The sequence below is a fragment of the Corvus moneduloides genome, chromosome 10 (genome assembly GCF_009650955.1).
Source record: "Corvus moneduloides isolate bCorMon1 chromosome 10, bCorMon1.pri, whole genome shotgun sequence".
Classification (NCBI taxonomy): domain Eukaryota; kingdom Metazoa; phylum Chordata; class Aves; order Passeriformes; family Corvidae; genus Corvus; species Corvus moneduloides.
In genome coordinates, this window is record NC_045485.1 from 28,266,436 (window position 1) to 28,284,575 (window position 18,140).

An 18,140-nucleotide genomic window follows, 5' to 3' on the forward strand; every position below is an offset into this window, starting at 1 on the left:
TGTCCTGGCACAGATGTAACTGAGGGTGAGCATGTCCCTAAACCAGCATGTGTGTGGGAGGATAACTGCCCAAATGCCCACAGGCCTGGCCAGGCACCTGCCCCTCAGTGTGCACCAGTGGCTCTGAACCTCCCTCTTCCACGGTGCAAGGGCCTCGAGTGCCAGACAAGGGGGAATGGCAGAGTTAGAGGGCAGAGTTAGATGAAATACCGATATTAAACCCTTCCCTGTGAGGATGGTGAGGCTCTGGCACAGGCTGTCCAGGAAAGCTGTGGCTGCCCCATCCTTGGAAGTGTCCAAGGCAACCTGGGATAGTGGCGGGTGTCCTTGCCTGTGGCAGGGGGTGGAACCAGACAAGCTCTAAGGTCCCTTCCAACCCATCTATTCCATGATTTCATGACTCTGTGCCAGGCTGTGTATGCCCAGAACACATGTGTAACATGGGGCTCTGTGTGTGTCTGCGGGGTGCCAGGGGGGGAAGGAGGGGCATCACACATCCTGGCAGAGCACTGATGACACAGGGAGAACAAGGAAAGCCCAAGTACGTGCAAACTGATGGGGTCACGAGTGACAGCACAGAGCAAAGAACTGGAAAGAAGCAGAAGACAGGAGATTAGAAAGGGAGGAACAAACCCAGTGGTACTTGGAGAGAACATGGGTTAGTGGGGCTGAGCTCTGTGTGTGGGACAGTGCAGAATTTCCCCTGCAGCACAGGGGCCTCTGGAGACAGAACCTGATCACATCATTGTGCCCATTCCAGAGCTAGTGAGGAGAGACCTTGAGACCACTGGATCCTCCTGGGAGATCTGTGGCAGCAGGGAATTGTCTTACAAAAAGGAGCACATTAGGGTGACTGATTCCAGCCCAAAGCATCAGCCAGGCACTTCTCCAAGAACTGCACAAAAAGCTGTGCCTCGGCACTGGAAACAAAGTGGAACTGAAGCCCTGGTCTGCCAAACTTAAACCCAGAAAGGCTGGATCTGACAGCTCAAGCAGCTTCTCCTTGACAGGTATTCCCTCCTTGGGAAGACTCTTCTTTTGCTAACCTCATTTGCCATGGACAAAAAGAGACTGAAGGTTTGGGATGAGAGGTCTCTCTTCTGCCCACAGTGGACAAACCCATGGTGCTCCACACTCACTAACCCTCCTACAGTGTCATGTGAAACTTACTGTGCCCTGAGCAACTCCAGCCACATCCTAGCTGGCCCAAGACCATGGGCAGATAAACAGTAACATTACAGGAGCAAACCATACCATCACATCACCTAAAACCATCCTCTCCCCTCCCAGCATTTTTCAGGTTTATCTGCTGGCAATGCCAAGCTCCTGGAAGAGCAAAGTCCTAAGACTGGAGCTGCACACCTGGGACATCAGCGATGTATGTCCCTGCATGGACTCTGCTTCCAAAACTCTGCATGGACAACATCCTGTTTCTCCTTTTGACACCCACCTTAAACAAAGCTTCTATTACAGCATTCCTTGGATACAGTCATGCCTAGGCATGGATCAGAGCTGACAGATCTCAGAAAGCCTTCCCCATCATGTGAGGAATGAACCTGGGAAGTAGAGGCACAAGGGAGTGAAACCCTTGCATGTCTCACTGGGAAGGGATGGCAGATTGGGCACTCCCCCTCTCCAAGCACAGTGATGTGGATTTCCAGGAGAGGCCTGGCAGGAGGTCTGAAGACCAAGAATAAGTTTGTGCAGGATGTCTGACACTGTGGTGCTCGCACAGGGTCACACTGATGGCTGGTTTTGGCTCTAGTTCACACTGACAGCTTTTCCTGAGACAGAGATGTGTGATTACAGCCCTCTGAGCACCTGCAGCACAAGGAACTCGGTGGTCTCTCCAACCTCATAAGGAAGGACATGGCAGGGCAAGGCAGTCCCTAAAGAGGCTCCAAGACAGCTGGAGGGAGACTTTGGACAAAGGCCTGGAGTGACAGCACCAAGGGGAATGGCTTCCCACTGCCAGACAGCAGGGTTAGAGAGGATCTTGGGAAGAAATTCTTCCCTGTGAGGGTGGTGAAGCCCTGGCACAGGGTGCCCAGAGAAGCTGTGTCTGCCCCATCTCTGGATGTGTTCAAGGCCAGGTTGGACAGGGCTTGGAGCAGCCTGGTCTAGTGGAAGGTATCCCTGCCCATGGCATGGAGTGGAACTGGATGTTTGTGATGGCTCCTTCTCACCCAAACCATCCTGGTGAGATGTGAGATGCTAATCTCAGAGAAAATTTGCTCAAAGCCCCAGAACATCAGTCCAGCTCTCACTGAGGATCCGCTTTGCACTTCTCCATTCTCGGAGCCTCCCCAGGAGCAACAGCAACATGATCATCCATGTCAAGTACAAACACTGGAATTGCTAAGTGGAATCACACTTCACAGTAATCCCTCCAGTCTTATCTAAAACCCTGTTCCTCTCCAAGCCTCATCCAAACCCCCAAAGAGACAGTTCAGACTGTCCTTTGAATGTCTCCTACAGGAATATCAGGAGAAGAAAAACTATCATTAGTTATAGGAGCAGCCTGACTAGTTTTTGGAAGGAATTCTATGACACAGTAAATGCCTGGACTAGCTTCAAGTCTTAAGTTCTGAGTTAGGAAGACTTCTTTCTTCCAGAACAATTTTTAGTCACTCTTTCATAGCTGATGAAACAGCTCATGTGGGTAAGAATGGCCTCATCCTGTCAGTGTCTTGGCTGCAGCACAATTTCCAGCCCAGCAACACTGGAAATACGAAATTCCATTTTTTGTTTTGGGTATGTGACCTTGCAGCTTCAATAACACCATTTTACATGGGTTAGGAAGAAGGCTGAGGGAAGGAACACACCCACCACAACACATAGCTGTGGCAGTGTTCATCATGAACTCCCCATGTCCATGGCCATGCAGGCATTGTGGGAAGCTGGCTGCCCTCTCCCCTGGGTGCTGACAGAAGTGGACAAGCTCAGCCAAGCCACCAGTGCTTTGCACTGCTTGAACAGATCCTACATAACCTCCCTCAACATCTGCCTTTGAAGGGGTCCCTTATTCCCTGGTTTTATTCCCTTTAGGCCCCAGACACACAGCAGCTCCCCTGCTCTGGCCCAGCACAGGAGCAGTGAAGCTCTGGCTCACCGTGCTGCCCTCCACATGGCCCGTTTCTCTGCCTCCAGAGCCCGGCGTTCTGCTGGAGACAGCTCCTTCTCCTGCCCGCTCAGCAGCTCTGGGCTCTGCATCCGCAGCCGCTCCTGGTGCCGCCGCTCAGCCTTGGCCGTCCGCACTGGGGCCCCGGGATCCGCCATGCCCACGAGCGACGGGCTCAGCCTGGGCAGAGAGAGAAGCGGTGACAGGGAGGCTGCCTGTGGCCACCACAGCTCCCTTGCCTGGGAGTGGCAGCTCCAATCGCCTGCTCAGTGCCACATCCACAGGCTGCCGTGGCGTGTGGGAGGACACAGAACACAGGCAAGTTTCTTGTAAGGAGTTTCTGGCTGGACGGGGCTTGGACTGACTGTCCTTGGAGCAACCCCTGAACGGCAGGGGGGTGAAACCAGATCGTCTTGAAGGTCTCTCCAACCCAACCCATCCAGGGATTCTAGGAAGTTGGGTCTTCCTCCACCAAATCCTTCCTTTGCAGCCCCTGGCTGCTACAAAAGGAGATACTTATCCAGCCCCTGCCCCAGCTGCCCCACTCACCCTGACATGGAGTTGGTTCTCTGCTCAGACTTGATCCCCTCTTCCAGGGAATTCCTCTGTGAGCTGCTGTTCTCACCGTGCTCCAAGGGCCTGGAGAAAAAACCCCTCTGAGCTGCAGCACCACAGGCTGCACACCCAACGAAGGGTGGGACAGGTCCACCCCCAGAAAGCAACAACAGGTTCAGGGTGAAGTCACACCCGTCCATGGCTTTGCTCAGCAGCTCGTCCACCATTGCTGTGAGCATTCCCGTGGGGATCTCCTAAATGTCCATATTGGTATCAGAGCCCATTTCCTGCAGCAGGAGGTCAGCCAGCCACTAACACACACACACACACACAGACAGAAGTTTTTCCTCAGTTTTTCTAATAAAAATATTTGCTGGGCTTTCTTTTCCTCCAGATCTTACCCTTCAGTCCCGGGAACTTGGATCTCACACTTGGGTTTGTTAGATGTGGCACAAAGGAATTGCAAACAGAGGAGCCCAAGAAAGATTCGCCTTGGAAACACTAGTCACCTGATCCTGATTTTATACCTTTATTAACAGATTAATTTGATCATTACAAGTTCTTCCATGAGATGGGCCATGGAGCTGCTCTGAGGGCTAGAACCTGGCTGGGAGAGCTGGGGGTGTTTGGTTTATAGTGACACTCAGCCCTGATTTTTACTGCTCAAGTTCATTTTAATTAAATTTCAGTTTATCTTCCAGCATGAGAAATATTTCAAGAAACACAACTTCAGTCTCTTCCACTGCCTCCCCTGCATTCAAGTGTAAATAATAAGACACTAAAAGTCATCTGATAGATCCAACCTTCCTGTTCTTCAGCATCCCGTGTTTCAGTATAAAAACAGGAAGGAAAAGTGGGACTTCCCAGAGAATCAAGGAGCTGCATTTGAGTGCTTTCCTCCTTGGAGCTGCCTCAGCACAGAAGGGGCAAGGAAAGTCTCAGGGCATCATTATGTGAGAAGTTCTTCAACTGAGACTGGCCAGAAAAACAGAGAGAAATGAGATTCCACATGCCAGGGTGTTTTTTGCCACTGTGACTGAAAAGTTTTTGTGGAGAGGAGAATGTCTGTCCCAAAGATTTCAAAGACAGATAAGGACAGCTTCAGCTTCACTCCAGTGCATTATTCATTTACCTGTAGCCTTTGAGAACCCTTTTCTCATTCTTTTCTCAGTTCTACACCCAAGAATTAGAAAAAAAACCATCAAGGTAACCTGGAGGCCAAGTTCCAGAGAACAGGGAAACAAAAGCCTAAAAAAACTCCAAACCTGTTTTAGCATCACTTTATCATTCAGCTTATCTTGAATCATCTCTCTGTAAAAATCAACCTCTCCACATATCCTTGGGCACAGCTGACGGAGCTGCTCCCTGACAAGAGCGAGCTGGAAAACTTGGCCTTTTCTATGCTGAAGAAGAAATCTTGCCCAGCCCTCTTCCCTGAGAATTCCTGGGACACCTCTGACACGTGTGTGGTGCAGGGCTGCCTGTGCTCCTGTCTTACCGAGCTGCTGGAGCCTGGATGCTCCTTCCGTTCAGCCTCTCGACCTTGTACTCGACGCCCTCGATGATGATGCTGGACTGCACAGCCTCAGGCACCTGCCTCACCTCCTCATCCTCCTCGGCTTCCTCCTCCAGCAGAAGGGCTCGCTGCTGCTGCAGCTTGCGGGCTGCCAAGGGAGACAGGAGCCAGCTGACACCACAAAGCATTCGCTGAACCCCCAAGGATGGGACCTCTGGGCAGGTCCTTACACTGAACCCCCCAAGGATGGGACCTCTGGGCAGGTCCTTACACTGAACCCCCCAAGGATGGGACCTCTGGGCAGGTCCTTATGCTCCTCATCCCTGCAAGTCTGGGCTGGGTTCAGTCTATTCCCTCTCCATGGACACCTTTGTTCCTCCACACTTCCACTAATGCTTCAGATGAAACAAACTGCATCATTTCCTCAGTCCTCCTTCCTTTATCCACCAAACTTCCATTCCTGGACACTCTAGGGGCAGATTTCCAGCAGCTCCTCATGCCCAGTGTTGTCATTCTCAAACTGGAAACTGAGTACAGTCTCTTCTGCCCTTTTCCCAGAGGGAACAGCCCTGGGAGTCTGCATCTCCCCACTGGTCTTCTGGAGGAACCAAGGCCTGGGGTGATGGGTCCCACACATGGCAGTGGCCCTGGGAACCATTACGCTGGTGAACACAAGTCACGAGAGGGTCAGGAACACGAGGAGACAGAGAGCAGGTGGCTCTCTGAGGCAGGTGTCCTGCAGGTTACCAGTCCCCAGGGCTGTTCCTCAGGGCTCAGGCCTGGGACCAGTTCTGGGCAAGATTTTTATTAATACTTTTATCTGGCTGCGGGAGCTGAATGCAACAGTAACACTTTGCTGATGATGCCAAACTGGGAGGTGCTGGTGACTCTCTCAAGGGCCATGAGGCCTTGCAGGAGGATCCAGACAGGCTGGAGCATTGGGCAACCATTAATGGCATGAAATTTAACCAGAGCAAATGCCAGGTTCCACAGCTGGGACAGCACCATGCCAGGTCCAGGTACGATTTGGAGAGGAGGGGCTGGAGAGTTCAGTAAAAACTCTTTTTTCCACTTCACATTGTTCCTCATGACCTCCTAAAACAACTCTCAAACAGGAGGAAATTACATCAAAAACGAGAGCAGCAATTTATCTCCTACTGCAAACCTAAAGCAGCACAGTGAGCACTGAGAGTCTGAGAGCTCTGCTGCCAGTCGTGAGTGAGGGTGCAGCTGGCACAGACTCACTGTCTGCAGTGGCTTTAAAAATGTTACTGAAGGGTTTACCAACTGCAGACATAGAGCTGCTGCAGAGTGCAGAGGAGGGATATGGGAATACTCCGAGGGCTGAAGCCCCTCTGCTCTGGAGACAGGCTGTGAGAGCTGGAATTGTTCAGCCTGGAGAAGAGAAGGCTGCAGGGAGAACTTACTGCAGGCTTCCAGTACCTACAGGGGCTCCAAGAGACCTGGAGAGGGGCTTTGAACAAGGGCCTGGAGTGACAGCACAAGGGGGAATGGCTTCCCACTGCCAGAGGGCAGGGTTGGATGGGATGTTGGGAAGAAATTCTTCCCTGTGAGGGTCCTGGCACAGGGTACCCAGAGCAGCTGTGGCTGCCCCATCCCTGGAAGTGTCCAAAGCCAGGCTGGATTGGGCTTGGAGCCACCTGGTCTAATGCAATGTGGCCTTGCCCATGGCAGGAGGTAGGACTGAGTGAGCTTTAAAGTCCCTCCAACCCAAACCATTCTGTGATTTCATGATACAGGACACCCTGAAACTACAGCACTTCCACCAACCCAGAAAGCATCAGTGGAGCATTCACAGAATTCTTCAACATTCACTTACTTCAAATTATTCCCAGGCCTTACAGTAACCACCCATGGGCTTCTGGAAGTGCTGCATTTCCACAGGAAAGGAATCACTTAACAGGACAAATTTCTGTGCACATATTCCTATGTACCTTCCTCCTCTTTCATTTTCTTCAGGTCATCCTCCCCCACCAAGGACACACGCTTGGGAGGCTTGTCCAGGTGCTGCTGCTTCACCTCAATCTCAAAATACTTCTGCCTCTCACGGAAGGACCTTTGCTCAGGGCTGTGCTGTCCCCCAGGGCTGTGTGTGGCCATCTGCAAGAGCCACACTGCTGCCCACAGGCCACCCAGGCACACCACTGCCCACGGGTCACCCAGGCATACCACTGCCCACCAGCCACCCAGCCACTCCAGGCTGCCCACAGGCCACCCAGCCACACCACTGCCCACGGGTCACCCAGCCACACCCACTGCCCACAGGCCACCCAGCCACACCACTGCCCACGGGTCACCCAGCCACACCACTGCCCATGGATCACCCAGCCACCCCAGGCTGCCCATGGGTCACCCAGCCACACCCACTGCCCACAGGCCACCCAGCCATGGCACCCTCCCAATGTCACCCCAACCCTTACTCTGCCACCTGCCCCACACTGTTCTCCTCCTCCTCCCCAGCCCTCCCACACTGTGACCCCATCTCCTCATCCACAGCCTCCATGACTCCCACCTTCCTTCCAGCCCCAGCGCTCACCTCCAAGGCCATTTTGGTGTTTTCTGTGCTGCTCTGACCAGACAATTCCTAAGAACAGAAATAAACAGGCATGTTCTAAAAAGAAAGTTTCCAGCCACTCCCCAGCCATCCTCCAGCCATGTGTCCCCAAGGCCAGACCAGATGACACAGGCTCCTGAAACTGTCCCAGAATTCGCACAGATTTAACAAGGTTTAACAACGATCAGGAATGAGGATTTATGTTAAATTGAGGGTTAAACAGAACATGGTGTGACAACTTCTGAAAGGGCAGAAACTGAAAAACACACACAAAACAGGAGCAGGGGCTGAGCTAGAGCTGGAGGGGGTTCACAGGAGCTGGCGGGAGTTCACTCACACTTTGCTTACATCAAAGACAAAACCGCCCAAAATTTACTTTGAAGAAGCAGGGATGCCATCAGAAAGAACGAAATCTGTAATAAACTGGGATGCGTAACAGAATACTGGATGAGTAGAAGTACAGGGGGAGGAAACTGATCCACAAAATCTATCTGTGAACCAGGAATCCATAGGAATAAACTGAGAACTGCAAATGAGTTATGGAAAAGAAGAAAGTTTTATAATTAGACAAACTGAAAGGACCCACAAAAAGAGAGCAAGGAGATGACCTCTGGCTTTATCCAAACATACTCCAAAAACTAATTCACAATTCAGAACTTGAGTGGATTGGCTTGAGCAACCTCCTACAACTTTGGAGGCATTTGAACAATGCTCTCAGGCACATGGTGGGATTCCTGGGGGTGTCCTGAGCTGGACTCGATGATCCTTGTGGGTTCCTTCCAACTCAGGATGCTCCAGGATTCTATGGTTCTTACACCCAAGGCTGCCCTATTTTGCATGGGGGACTGAGGCAATGACCTCCATGGCCTCACCTAGCCCAGACTGTACCATGATTCAACTATGTGGAGGGGAAAAGGAAGAGTTACAATGAAGATCAAAATCTATTCAAAAGTATTTTAGCACAGGTTTAGACTGGCCCTGCTTGGAATTTCAGAGTTCCTTTGCATGAGAACAGCATGGCTGTACATCAGTACCCCAATGTCTGGGGAGAATAACAACGCCATGAGATTCCATGAGCTTCCAGGACCTGATACAGACAGGACTCTGCCAGGATGACCCATCTGCATCATGAACAGACTCCAACTTCCACAGGACCTCAACATGTCCCTCCTCTACAGCAGCTTTTTTTGGAGGGAACAAATCATCACCTCCTTCCCTTCTCACCTCTGGCAGCTCGCACCTGTGCTGATGTTACCCCCAGCAGCTCGAGTTACCTGTGTCCCGAGCAGTGGGTGGGACAGGGGCACGGCTGCGAAGGTCTTGTAGGCCTGCTTGACATTGATGGGGACCTCGTCGGGGGAGGGTGGCGACGGTGGCGATGGTTTTTGCTACAGGGACAGACAGGAGGTAAAGGTGAGCACAGGTGGGGTGGAGAAACCCACACGGGGGAAACACAGCCCAGCTCTTGGCCCGCAGAGCCTGATGAGTGGAATATGGAAAGGAATATGTTAGGGAACATGTAAGGAATGTGTAAGCCTTGTGAAGGCTGCTCCTGAGCCTTGGGCAGGAACACGAGGAGCAGAGCACTGCACACAGACTACACACAGCAGCACAAGGATCACAGCCCCATTCTATTGCCTGGATGGTGAAGGAGGAGTGGCACAGGTCTTCACTGAGCTGATAAGAATCTTGTGACAGATCCTTTGGCCAAAGGCACATTGCTGTCCCAGTCCTTGAGGATATCCACCCAATTCAACCAGCAAGTGCCTACCTGAATCAGGGTTTTTTGGGCTAGAACAGGACAGCTACACATTGACTCTGACTCTAGGGCTGAACAAGATTCCCTCTAGCGGAAGGTGTCCCTGTCTTTAAGGTCCCTCCCAACCCAAACCACCATGTGATTCCACAATCTGATCCAGGGATCTGTGATCTGGAGGAGATCTGCCTTTGATCTCAAATTTTCCCTTTGCAGAATTAAACTTACTGAGAAACATCTGACAAGCCCTGAGGGGACCTTCCTACTGCTTGTGTCTGTCTTTGCTGGTCCTTTCCTCACCCACATTCCCTGTGACCCTTCCTGCCACGTCTGGGGGGAAGCAGCACTGGGGTCACCTGCTGAAAGCATCACAGAAATGTAAGGAGTGGGGGGCAATGACACCACAACCTTCCTTCTGCTGGAAAGTAAACCCCCTTTAGCTGTTCACCCCTCCAACCTTCCAGCTGCACTAATCCATTTCCAGGCCTTTCTGGTTCTTCTTAGTCCTGCACTAGGGCTAAATTATGCTGTTTGATGATACTCCTTCTGCATGGGCTGGAGGACAGCACAGTGAGATCAGAAGAGACTGTAAAATGTGAACCTTGTCCAATCCCATGGATCCCGTACAGCTGTTTGCCTGCAAACCAGGTCTCTTTTGGTATCACATTGTACAAGCTCCAGTAGGGAGAGAAGGGCTGGATTCATGGAATCTCACCCAGGATGGTTTGTGTGGGAAGGGACTTAAAGCCCATCCAGTCCTTCCCCCCTGCCGTGGGCAGGGACACCTTCCACTATTCCTTCCACTTTTATATTGGAGGAACACATGTCTTCTGTCATGACAAAGACCAAATACCCGAAATTTCTCTCCCATCAACAAACAGCCCCAGGAATATGAACCTTTCAAAACTAATCATTTTGCAAACCATAAAACCCATTGGCAGGATGGTATTGGCTTTTGCTCCAAGGTGCCAGACATCAACAAAGGTTCTGTAAGATTTATGTCTCCACAGAATTCAACACCTCACAGATATGGCTCTAAACTGGTATCTGGTCTGGGGATTTTGGCCACAAAAGCTTCAGCAGCGCAGACTCCTGGGACAGGGTCATGGAGCCATGGGGCAGCTGGGGAGGCCCAGAGAAATAAACAGGATGCACTGACCTGGCTCTGCCTGTGAGGAATGTGGGCTCCTTCTCAGAGAGCCCAGACTGGTGCATGGACACCACCAGCCTTAGCTCAGGCACGTGGTCATCAAAGCACAGAGTCACCTCTGGGAGGGTGTCCTGCCCCCACAACACTGGCACTACAGCCACCCAGGGCAGACACACGGCTTTCAGGGAGGAAACCCCAGGCCACTTACAGAGCTGTGGATCCTGAAGCATGGCTCGGGCTGCTGGAAGGGGTTGGGGCTGTCCCCCTCCTCCGCACTGTGTGAGGCAGCACTTTGTCGCACGCGGGAGAGAGGCTGAATGACGCCAGGCTTGGTCTGCTCATGCCAATGCCCCAGGACAGGATGGGGAAAGGCAGAGGAAGAGAAGAGGAGGGAGAAAGAGAGAAGAGAAATGAGCAGTTAGGGCAGTGCGGTGTCTGCCATGCAGGTGAATAAACAAATTGCTAATCCATGCACTCCCGCTCCTTTCCTCCACTGTGCTGCCTGCTCCAGCTGCTGGCAGGGAGAGCTCTTGGAGCCAACACCAAAAAGACTCAGCCAATGAAAGGTTACACAGGACCAGTAGATTACAGAGAAGGCCAGGACACAAGGAAGCACCTGCCATACCAGCAGCAGCTACAAGGGTTTGCAGGGTATGGTAAGTGTGACGAAGCTTGGAAAATGTGAGCACCAGGGATGGAAGCAGGGAAACATCAGCCAGGAATGGGAATGGGCAGAAGCTGTGGATGGAAGTGAACAAGACCGAGTCAGAGCTCTGACTAGAAATGCAGTTATTGGAGCAGAGACAAGAGTCTGAAACTTCTAGATGTCACCACCACTGCTGGATGTTGTGTGAAAGTTAACAAAGCATCTTCAACTAGAGAAAGCGGCAGCAGCAACTGGGTAAGCCAGCAAAACCTGCAGGAGGTGAAGCTGCGAGGCAAAACAGGAGTAAAAGCTGCAAAAACAGTTGTGTTGGGTTTTCAGATGGACCATATTTAAGACCTGATGCATTTGTACAAACTTGAGGCAAAGTGGAGGACTGGAGGAGACAGAGTAGGAGCCAACAGGAGGAAGAGACAAGCTGCATGTGTTGGGGGATGCACAGGGACACCACAGTCAGGACTCAAGGCAGCTGTACTCACTGATTTACTGTCATCCTGCGAGGTAATGAAGTTAATGGAAGCCTGCAAACAGAAATACAGGGGTAAATCTGGAGTCCACCCTGAACGCCTTCAGTTTACCCCTGCCCCACTGCCCACCTTGTATGGGGAGCTCCAGGTCCCACAGAACCCCTGCCCCCCCATAACTGCTTCTTCGGTGAGGACAGGCCAGAGCCCACCTCCAAGAGCCTCTCCCAGCACCTCTGCTATGTAAGGAGGCCCTTGCAGCTCTCTGCACATCTCCAAACTCTGACCCCAGCTCTTGGATAGTCCTGGCCCATGGGCACAGCCCCTGCTCCTGGTCCCTGGGCACACCTCCAGGTCCTGGCCTGTGGTCACAGTCCCTGCTCCTGTCTCCTGCTCACATCCCCAGCTCCTGGTCCCTGGGCACATCCCCTGCTCCTGGCCCATGGCACATTCCCTGGGCATATCCCCACCCTCCGCACTTGCCCCCGAGCCCGAGCAAAGCCATCCCACCGCAGCTCCTCCCCAAAGCGCTCGCAGGTGCCATCACAGCAGCGACACACGGGGGAGCAGCCCCTCGTGCCTCGGGTGCCATCAGGGTGCTGCTCCCCCAGTGAGCCCCGGGGGAGCCCCAGGGGAGTCCCAAGCCCCCACGGGGACGTGGGGCCAGAGGAGGGGGCGCGGGCAGCGGGAGCAGCCGGAGCAGCAGCGCACACCGCACACCAACAGCACTTACAAAGCGCGTCTCCCTGCCGGCCAGGTGAGGAGGCCGGGGGGCTGCGGGCACCTGGAGAGGGGCATCGGCGGGGGAGAGAATGGGAGAGAAAACGGAGAGACTGGGTTTTCCGCAGGAGAGAAGCAGAGAGATTGCAGCAGCTGGAGCTGGTAGGGTCCCCACCACAGGGGAAGCCCCTCTGCCCTGCTTGGCACACACAGATCCACCACAAACACCTCCTACCTCCCCCCACCCCCTTGCAGAACTTGAGGCCAAGCATGACCATCACAATGCCAACTCAGGACAAAGGATTCCATTTCCCTCAAGGAATTCTCTGAAATAAGCCCATAAACTCCGGCTGGACTACAAGATATTGGAACCAAAGAATTAACATTAAAAATAGATGGAGCCAGAGAATAAGAGACAAAATTCCTCAGAGCTTCTGCTCTAGAGCAACAATCTGAAGGTCAAGACTCCTAACCCCCAGACAAAGACAGATCTGGGAGTGTTCAGCCTGGAGAAGAGAAGGCTGCAGGGAGACGTTAGAGCCCCTTCCAGTGCCTTAAAGGGCTCTCAAGACAGCTGGACAGGGACTTTGGACAAGGGCCTGGAGTGACAGCACGAGGGGGAATGGCTTCCCCCTGCCAGAGACGGGATTAGATGAGATTTTGGGAAGAAATTGTTTCCTTCAAGGGTGGTGAGGCCCTGGCACAGGTTGTCCAGAGAAGCTATGGCTGCCCCATCCCTGGAAGTGTCCAAGCCCTGGCTGGACAGGGCTTGGAGCAATCTGGGATAGTGGAAGGTGTCCCTGCCCATGACAGGGGGCTGGGATGAGATTGTCTCAAAGGTCCCTTCCCACTCAAACCATGCTGGGATTCTGTGAAAACTGATCTCAAAGAAAATTGACGCTTGTGGTAAAAGGAAAACTTAAAAAGAACCCAGCTGCTGTCAGAAATGCAAATAGGGAAACACAGCTAGAACAAAGCGCATTGGAATAGTTTAGCTATAACAGACAGTATCTTCTAATCTTGCTGTGTTCCTGATGAACACTCAGTTCTAAATGATCCAAGAACTGAGGGAGACAGGCTGAGAAGCAGCAGAAGACGGACTGAAGTGCTGCTCCTACTGCTTCCTACATGGTCCTGACCCTTCTCCTAAGCCTGTGTTAGCAGTCACCTCACCCCAAGGGGATTCTGTTCACCTCAAGAGCTCCTGTCCAGCTCTGAGAACTGAAATGGTTCACTGAAGACCAGGGAAGTGCCAGAGCTGGTGGGGAGAGCAGCTGGAGAACAGCTGGACTACAAAATGAAAGCAACAGACCCAAAATGAATAAAGACAGAGAACAAAGTACGAGTGGCAGTTCACTCCAGCCCCCAACATAAAACCCAGTAGTAGACAATGACTGTAAAGGGAAAATTTAAAAATCTATTTAAGTTCATTTAACTTCAAAAGGCTCAGCTGAGCTGTGACACCTCCTGCCATGGGATGGACAGAGGGATCAAAGACTCAGATATTGAAAAGGAAAGTTCAGAGATCATATAAGGAATATGAATGTCCAGGGAGAAAAGGTAATGTTTATAAAGAAAAAATAATCAGGAGTCACAAGAATTAAAGACACTTCCCATTCCAGAGGAAAACCCTCTGAGCAAGGAGCTGTAGCAAATCACTCCCTGAGGGCAGGGTCACCTAAAACTGGCTGCAGCTGGACCCTCCTGCCCAACAGTTCACGTGGGTCACCTCCAGTGTCACACACAGAACCAGGGATCCTCTGCAAGCCTGGGCAGCAGTGGGCAGCCCTGGTTTACAGACCCAAGATCATTTTCCAAATCCTGACTCCTCCATTTCTTACTACATACCAGTTGCCAGAATTAAAGAATCTCTGCACAAGGCACTGGTGAGACCATTCCCAAAAAATTCACAACTACATGTTGTAGCCCCTCCTCATCACCCTGCAATTAAGTTACCCCTCAGAGCTTATTTATGACCAGCTAATTACCATCCTGGCTCTCTGAGACATTTAGAAGGAGGGAGCTCTTCTCTTGCTCTCTGCCTGCCTGCTGCGCGGGATCCCCTCCACCTTGAGGGTGTCCCTCAAGAATGGAAATTGCCCTCAGCTACCTCTGTCCTTTATCCCTGAAGTGCCTCCCTGCCTTTCCCATATCACCTGTCCTGGGGACAGTCTCACCTGTGGATTACTGGGAGAATAGGGGGTTTCACGCCTGGAATTTCCTGTCCCAGACTCGCCCACAGGAGCCTGAAAGAGAGAAGACAAAGCTCAAGACAAAGCTCGAGTGTTACTCTGCAGCAGGAGGGGGTCTGTACACCCCAGGAGGTGTGGGACACCCTGGACACCCAGCGACGGCCCTTCCCCAGGGAGCAAGCTTAGCAGGGCCCAGCAGCACCTGGCACATGCCAAAAAGCACCAGAAACAGCAAGAGAATGATGTTAAACACTGGAACCGGGACCATATCCCAGTGCCCTGTGAGGCCAGCTGGATCAGGTTACAGCCTCTGCCTCACAGCGTGTCCCCGGAATCCTCTTTCCTGACTCTTCACAGCACTCTCAGGCAGGGTCACGGTGCAGGCAAACCTCCTGCTGCACAGACACTGAGCAAAAAAAGCCATTCCTGGCTGGAGGGAGACAGGGCTCTCCTCACTTCCAGAGGAACCTCTGGCTGAGCCAGCCAACAGCCCGGCCCAAGAGCTGAGCAGAGAGCAGCGTCCCAGGAACCACCTGCACTCTGACTGTGGAACGGAGGAGCACGTTTCAGAAGTATTTCAAATGCCTTAAGGTAGAAGCAGGTCATCTGGGATTTAGGGAACTATTTAGGCAAACCTACAGTTCCCAGTCACTAATACCACAGCCACACACATGCTCAGTTGATTCAAGTCAGTCTTGGGCAACAGTATTTTGACAGATCAAGCCTGAAGTGACTTGAAGTTTATACTGGAGCACAGATTCCAGATACCTTGCTCTAAGCTCACCTGGCTACACACCTGTGGAACTCCTACCAAGGAACTGAAACACCTCCAAGATCACTATAGCTGAGGGTTGGGTTTGTTGATTGGTTGGTTTATCCCCTGTGTATGGGGCTGTTTATGTGGAGTTGTTTTGCTTTTCAGACCTCCCAAAAGGCTGCTGAAAAAGGAAGAAGAGGAGAGCAACATGGTGCTCATCTGGAGGATGGTATCTTTGGATCTAGTCTGTGCTCCACCACAGGTTCCCTGTGCAACAGCAGGAATGTCAAATACAAACAGATTGCCAGAGCAGAAAGCAAAGTTCTCCCTTGAAATTCCAAAGTCTTAATCTACTGAATAGTGTCCCTTGGAGGAGCAGCTCCTGGGCTGCGGATCAACTGTGCTTTTCAGATGTCTAGGAAGGGCTGTGTTCAAGCCCAGGAATGGAAGTGTGGCACCAGCACTGATCTTCTACTAGTCCTGCCAGCTCCCTGCTGCCAGCTGAGCAGGCAGGGACGCCACTGCTCCCAGCCAGACCCAGAGGGACAGCGGGGAAGTCACAGATGCCATCCTGTCCCCTCAGCAGGGCCTGGCAGTGCATTAGTGGCTGGAGGATGACACACGGACCGCTGGGGACCGATGGCCCCTGTACGCAGCGCTGGGGGCACACAGGTTGGGGGAACCGGCCCACGGGCGCCGTGCTGCCCGGCACCGGGGTTTAGTAGGGTGCAGTGGCTCGACTGTGTGAGTGCATGCCACACGCTACACGCTGCTTGCCTTGGAGTACAGGCTGGTCTTCAGCACACCCCCCCTGCCATAGCCCAGGGGGGGCCCCCCCAGGCCAGCCGTGCCTGTGGCCTTGCCCCTGCGGTTGGCCACCACAAAGGGGTTCTCACTGAAGGGGATGGGCTGCGAGTCGATCAAACACTCTGGCGTCTCTGGCAGCTGCTCCTGGGACAAGGGACACCCCACGGGGTCCTGCTTGTCTCCCCGGGGCTGTTCTGCCCCGCTCGTGTGCTGGTGGGGAGGCGTGGGGTGCCGGGGGGGCCTGGTTGCGCCTGCCGCTGGGTCCGGGGACACTTCCCGGCTGTCCCATGCCGTGGGCAGGGACAGCACCGCGCAGTCACCCTCCATGCTGGAGCTGGGCTTAGCACACTGAACAGGCTGAGAGGAAAACAGAAGGATCAGAGAGAAATAAGGAGAACAGAGTAAAGAAGAGGAGGGAGAAAATACAGAACAGCTGCTGAAGGACAGGGGAGAGAATTCCAGTGCTAATGCCCACACACCATCCCGACCCTCTCTCCTGCTCTACCACCAGTCTCTGACCCCCAATGTCACTTCCAGGAGAGGACCTTGCCATGCACACATACCCTGGGGAACTGACAGATACTCCCTGCGCTCCTCCAACTCACACACATTCCTGCAGCTGCTCCCCAGCCAAACTCATTTCCAGCACCTGTACAAGCACACGTTCCCCCCCGCTCACCTCAGTGCACAGAATCACAGAATAGTAGTTAGGGTTGGAAGGCACCTCTGGAGATCATCCAGTTCAACCCCCACTTCACTGAGCCCCACCGCCTACAGCCCAGCCTCTACTGTCACCCCAACGCTGCCACACAGTCACACAACACCCGCTCCCTGCACTTCCACCACACCTGCACAGGTGAACATGCTCTAACAGCCCCACTGCACCACAACACACCCAAAACACCAGAGCTCACTGCAGCAGACAGAGCACAGACCCTTTGGGTGGCTCTTGCTGATGGCAGGACTGAGGCAGTCCCAGCTCTGTTGGGGCTCAAGGCACGCAGCCCAAATGAAGCCCTGACCCTTCCTCTTAATGCCATAGAAGAGAGTTCGTTACCACAGCCAGAGCCTTCCTTAGGGGAGCAGTGAGAGTCAGAGAGCAAAGACCAAAGCTTCCACCCAAGTGCCTCCAGGGAGCAGAAAGACCTCTCCTGCTCAGAGCACATTCTTCAGGTCCTGTGTCATGGCAGTGGTCACCAAAATAGCTCTCAAGGGTGGGCTGGTGACTACAATGGCAGCTGGGAGGCTCAGGAATTTCAGAGGCCCTCCCTTAACCCCCAACCCAACCTCTGTGGTTGGCAGAGCCCTGGCTCATATCGTGTTTCCTCATCAGTGAAGCCTGTGCTACCCTGAGAAATTCTGCTGTTGTGGCTACGTGATTTTTCAGTGTAAAAACCCTACTTCTAACCACTTTTCCCCAGAGTGCCATAATGCCTGACAGTCAGTGGGGAGCCTCAATCCCTGTTTTGTTCTTGGACCCGACTGGAACTGGGCTGGATCTGTGTCTTGCTGTGAGCTCCAGCTCCTGCTGCAGTGTGTCCTCGTGCGGGATTCCTCCCTCCCCAGCCTCACTGGGGCCATTCCTGTCAGACAAGCCACAATTTCTATTTTGGGTAAGCAAAAATTTAGGCAATGCAGCGTGCTTTCCCAGCTTGCAGACAAGACAGACATGTGCTACCCTGCATCCTCCCTGGCACTGAAAGAAATCCAATCTTAAATCCGATGAACAAGTGAAAAAAAAGAATCAATGGCAAGAAACTGAAGAGAAATAGATTCAGAACAGAAAGCACAGGTTGCTAATTAACTAACCATGGTGACCTGGTACTGGGATATGTCAAATCTTCTCCATTTCTCATAGTCCAG

General features: G+C 52.7%; 1 protein-coding gene across 24 annotated transcripts in view; it reads right to left on the reverse strand.

Moving 5' to 3' along the window:
- Window positions 1-18,140, reverse strand: part of SCRIB (scribble planar cell polarity protein) — a 97,540-nt gene that overhangs the window by 11,838 nt on the left and 67,562 nt on the right. For 12 of the 24 annotated variants that reach the window (XM_032119101.1, XM_032119102.1, XM_032119100.1 and 9 more), the window contains 11 exons: window positions 16,248-16,634; window positions 14,699-14,767; window positions 12,535-12,585; window positions 11,817-11,858; window positions 10,882-11,007; window positions 9,042-9,155; window positions 7,750-7,797; window positions 7,148-7,313; window positions 5,175-5,340; window positions 3,671-3,760; window positions 3,113-3,301 (listed from right to left, as the gene is read on the reverse strand). In XM_032119101.1, the coding sequence (XP_031974992.1) occupies window positions 3,113-3,301; window positions 3,671-3,760; window positions 5,175-5,340; window positions 7,148-7,313; window positions 7,750-7,797; window positions 9,042-9,155; window positions 10,882-11,007; window positions 11,817-11,858; window positions 12,535-12,585; window positions 14,699-14,767; window positions 16,248-16,634 (1,448 nt within the window). The remainder of the gene's footprint in view (window positions 1-3,112; window positions 3,302-3,670; window positions 3,761-5,174; window positions 5,341-7,147; window positions 7,314-7,749; window positions 7,798-9,041; window positions 9,156-10,881; window positions 11,008-11,816; window positions 11,859-12,534; window positions 12,586-14,698; window positions 14,768-16,247; window positions 16,635-18,140) is intronic. The other 12 variants (XM_032119106.1, XM_032119105.1, XM_032119115.1 and 9 more) reach the window with 12 other exon arrangements.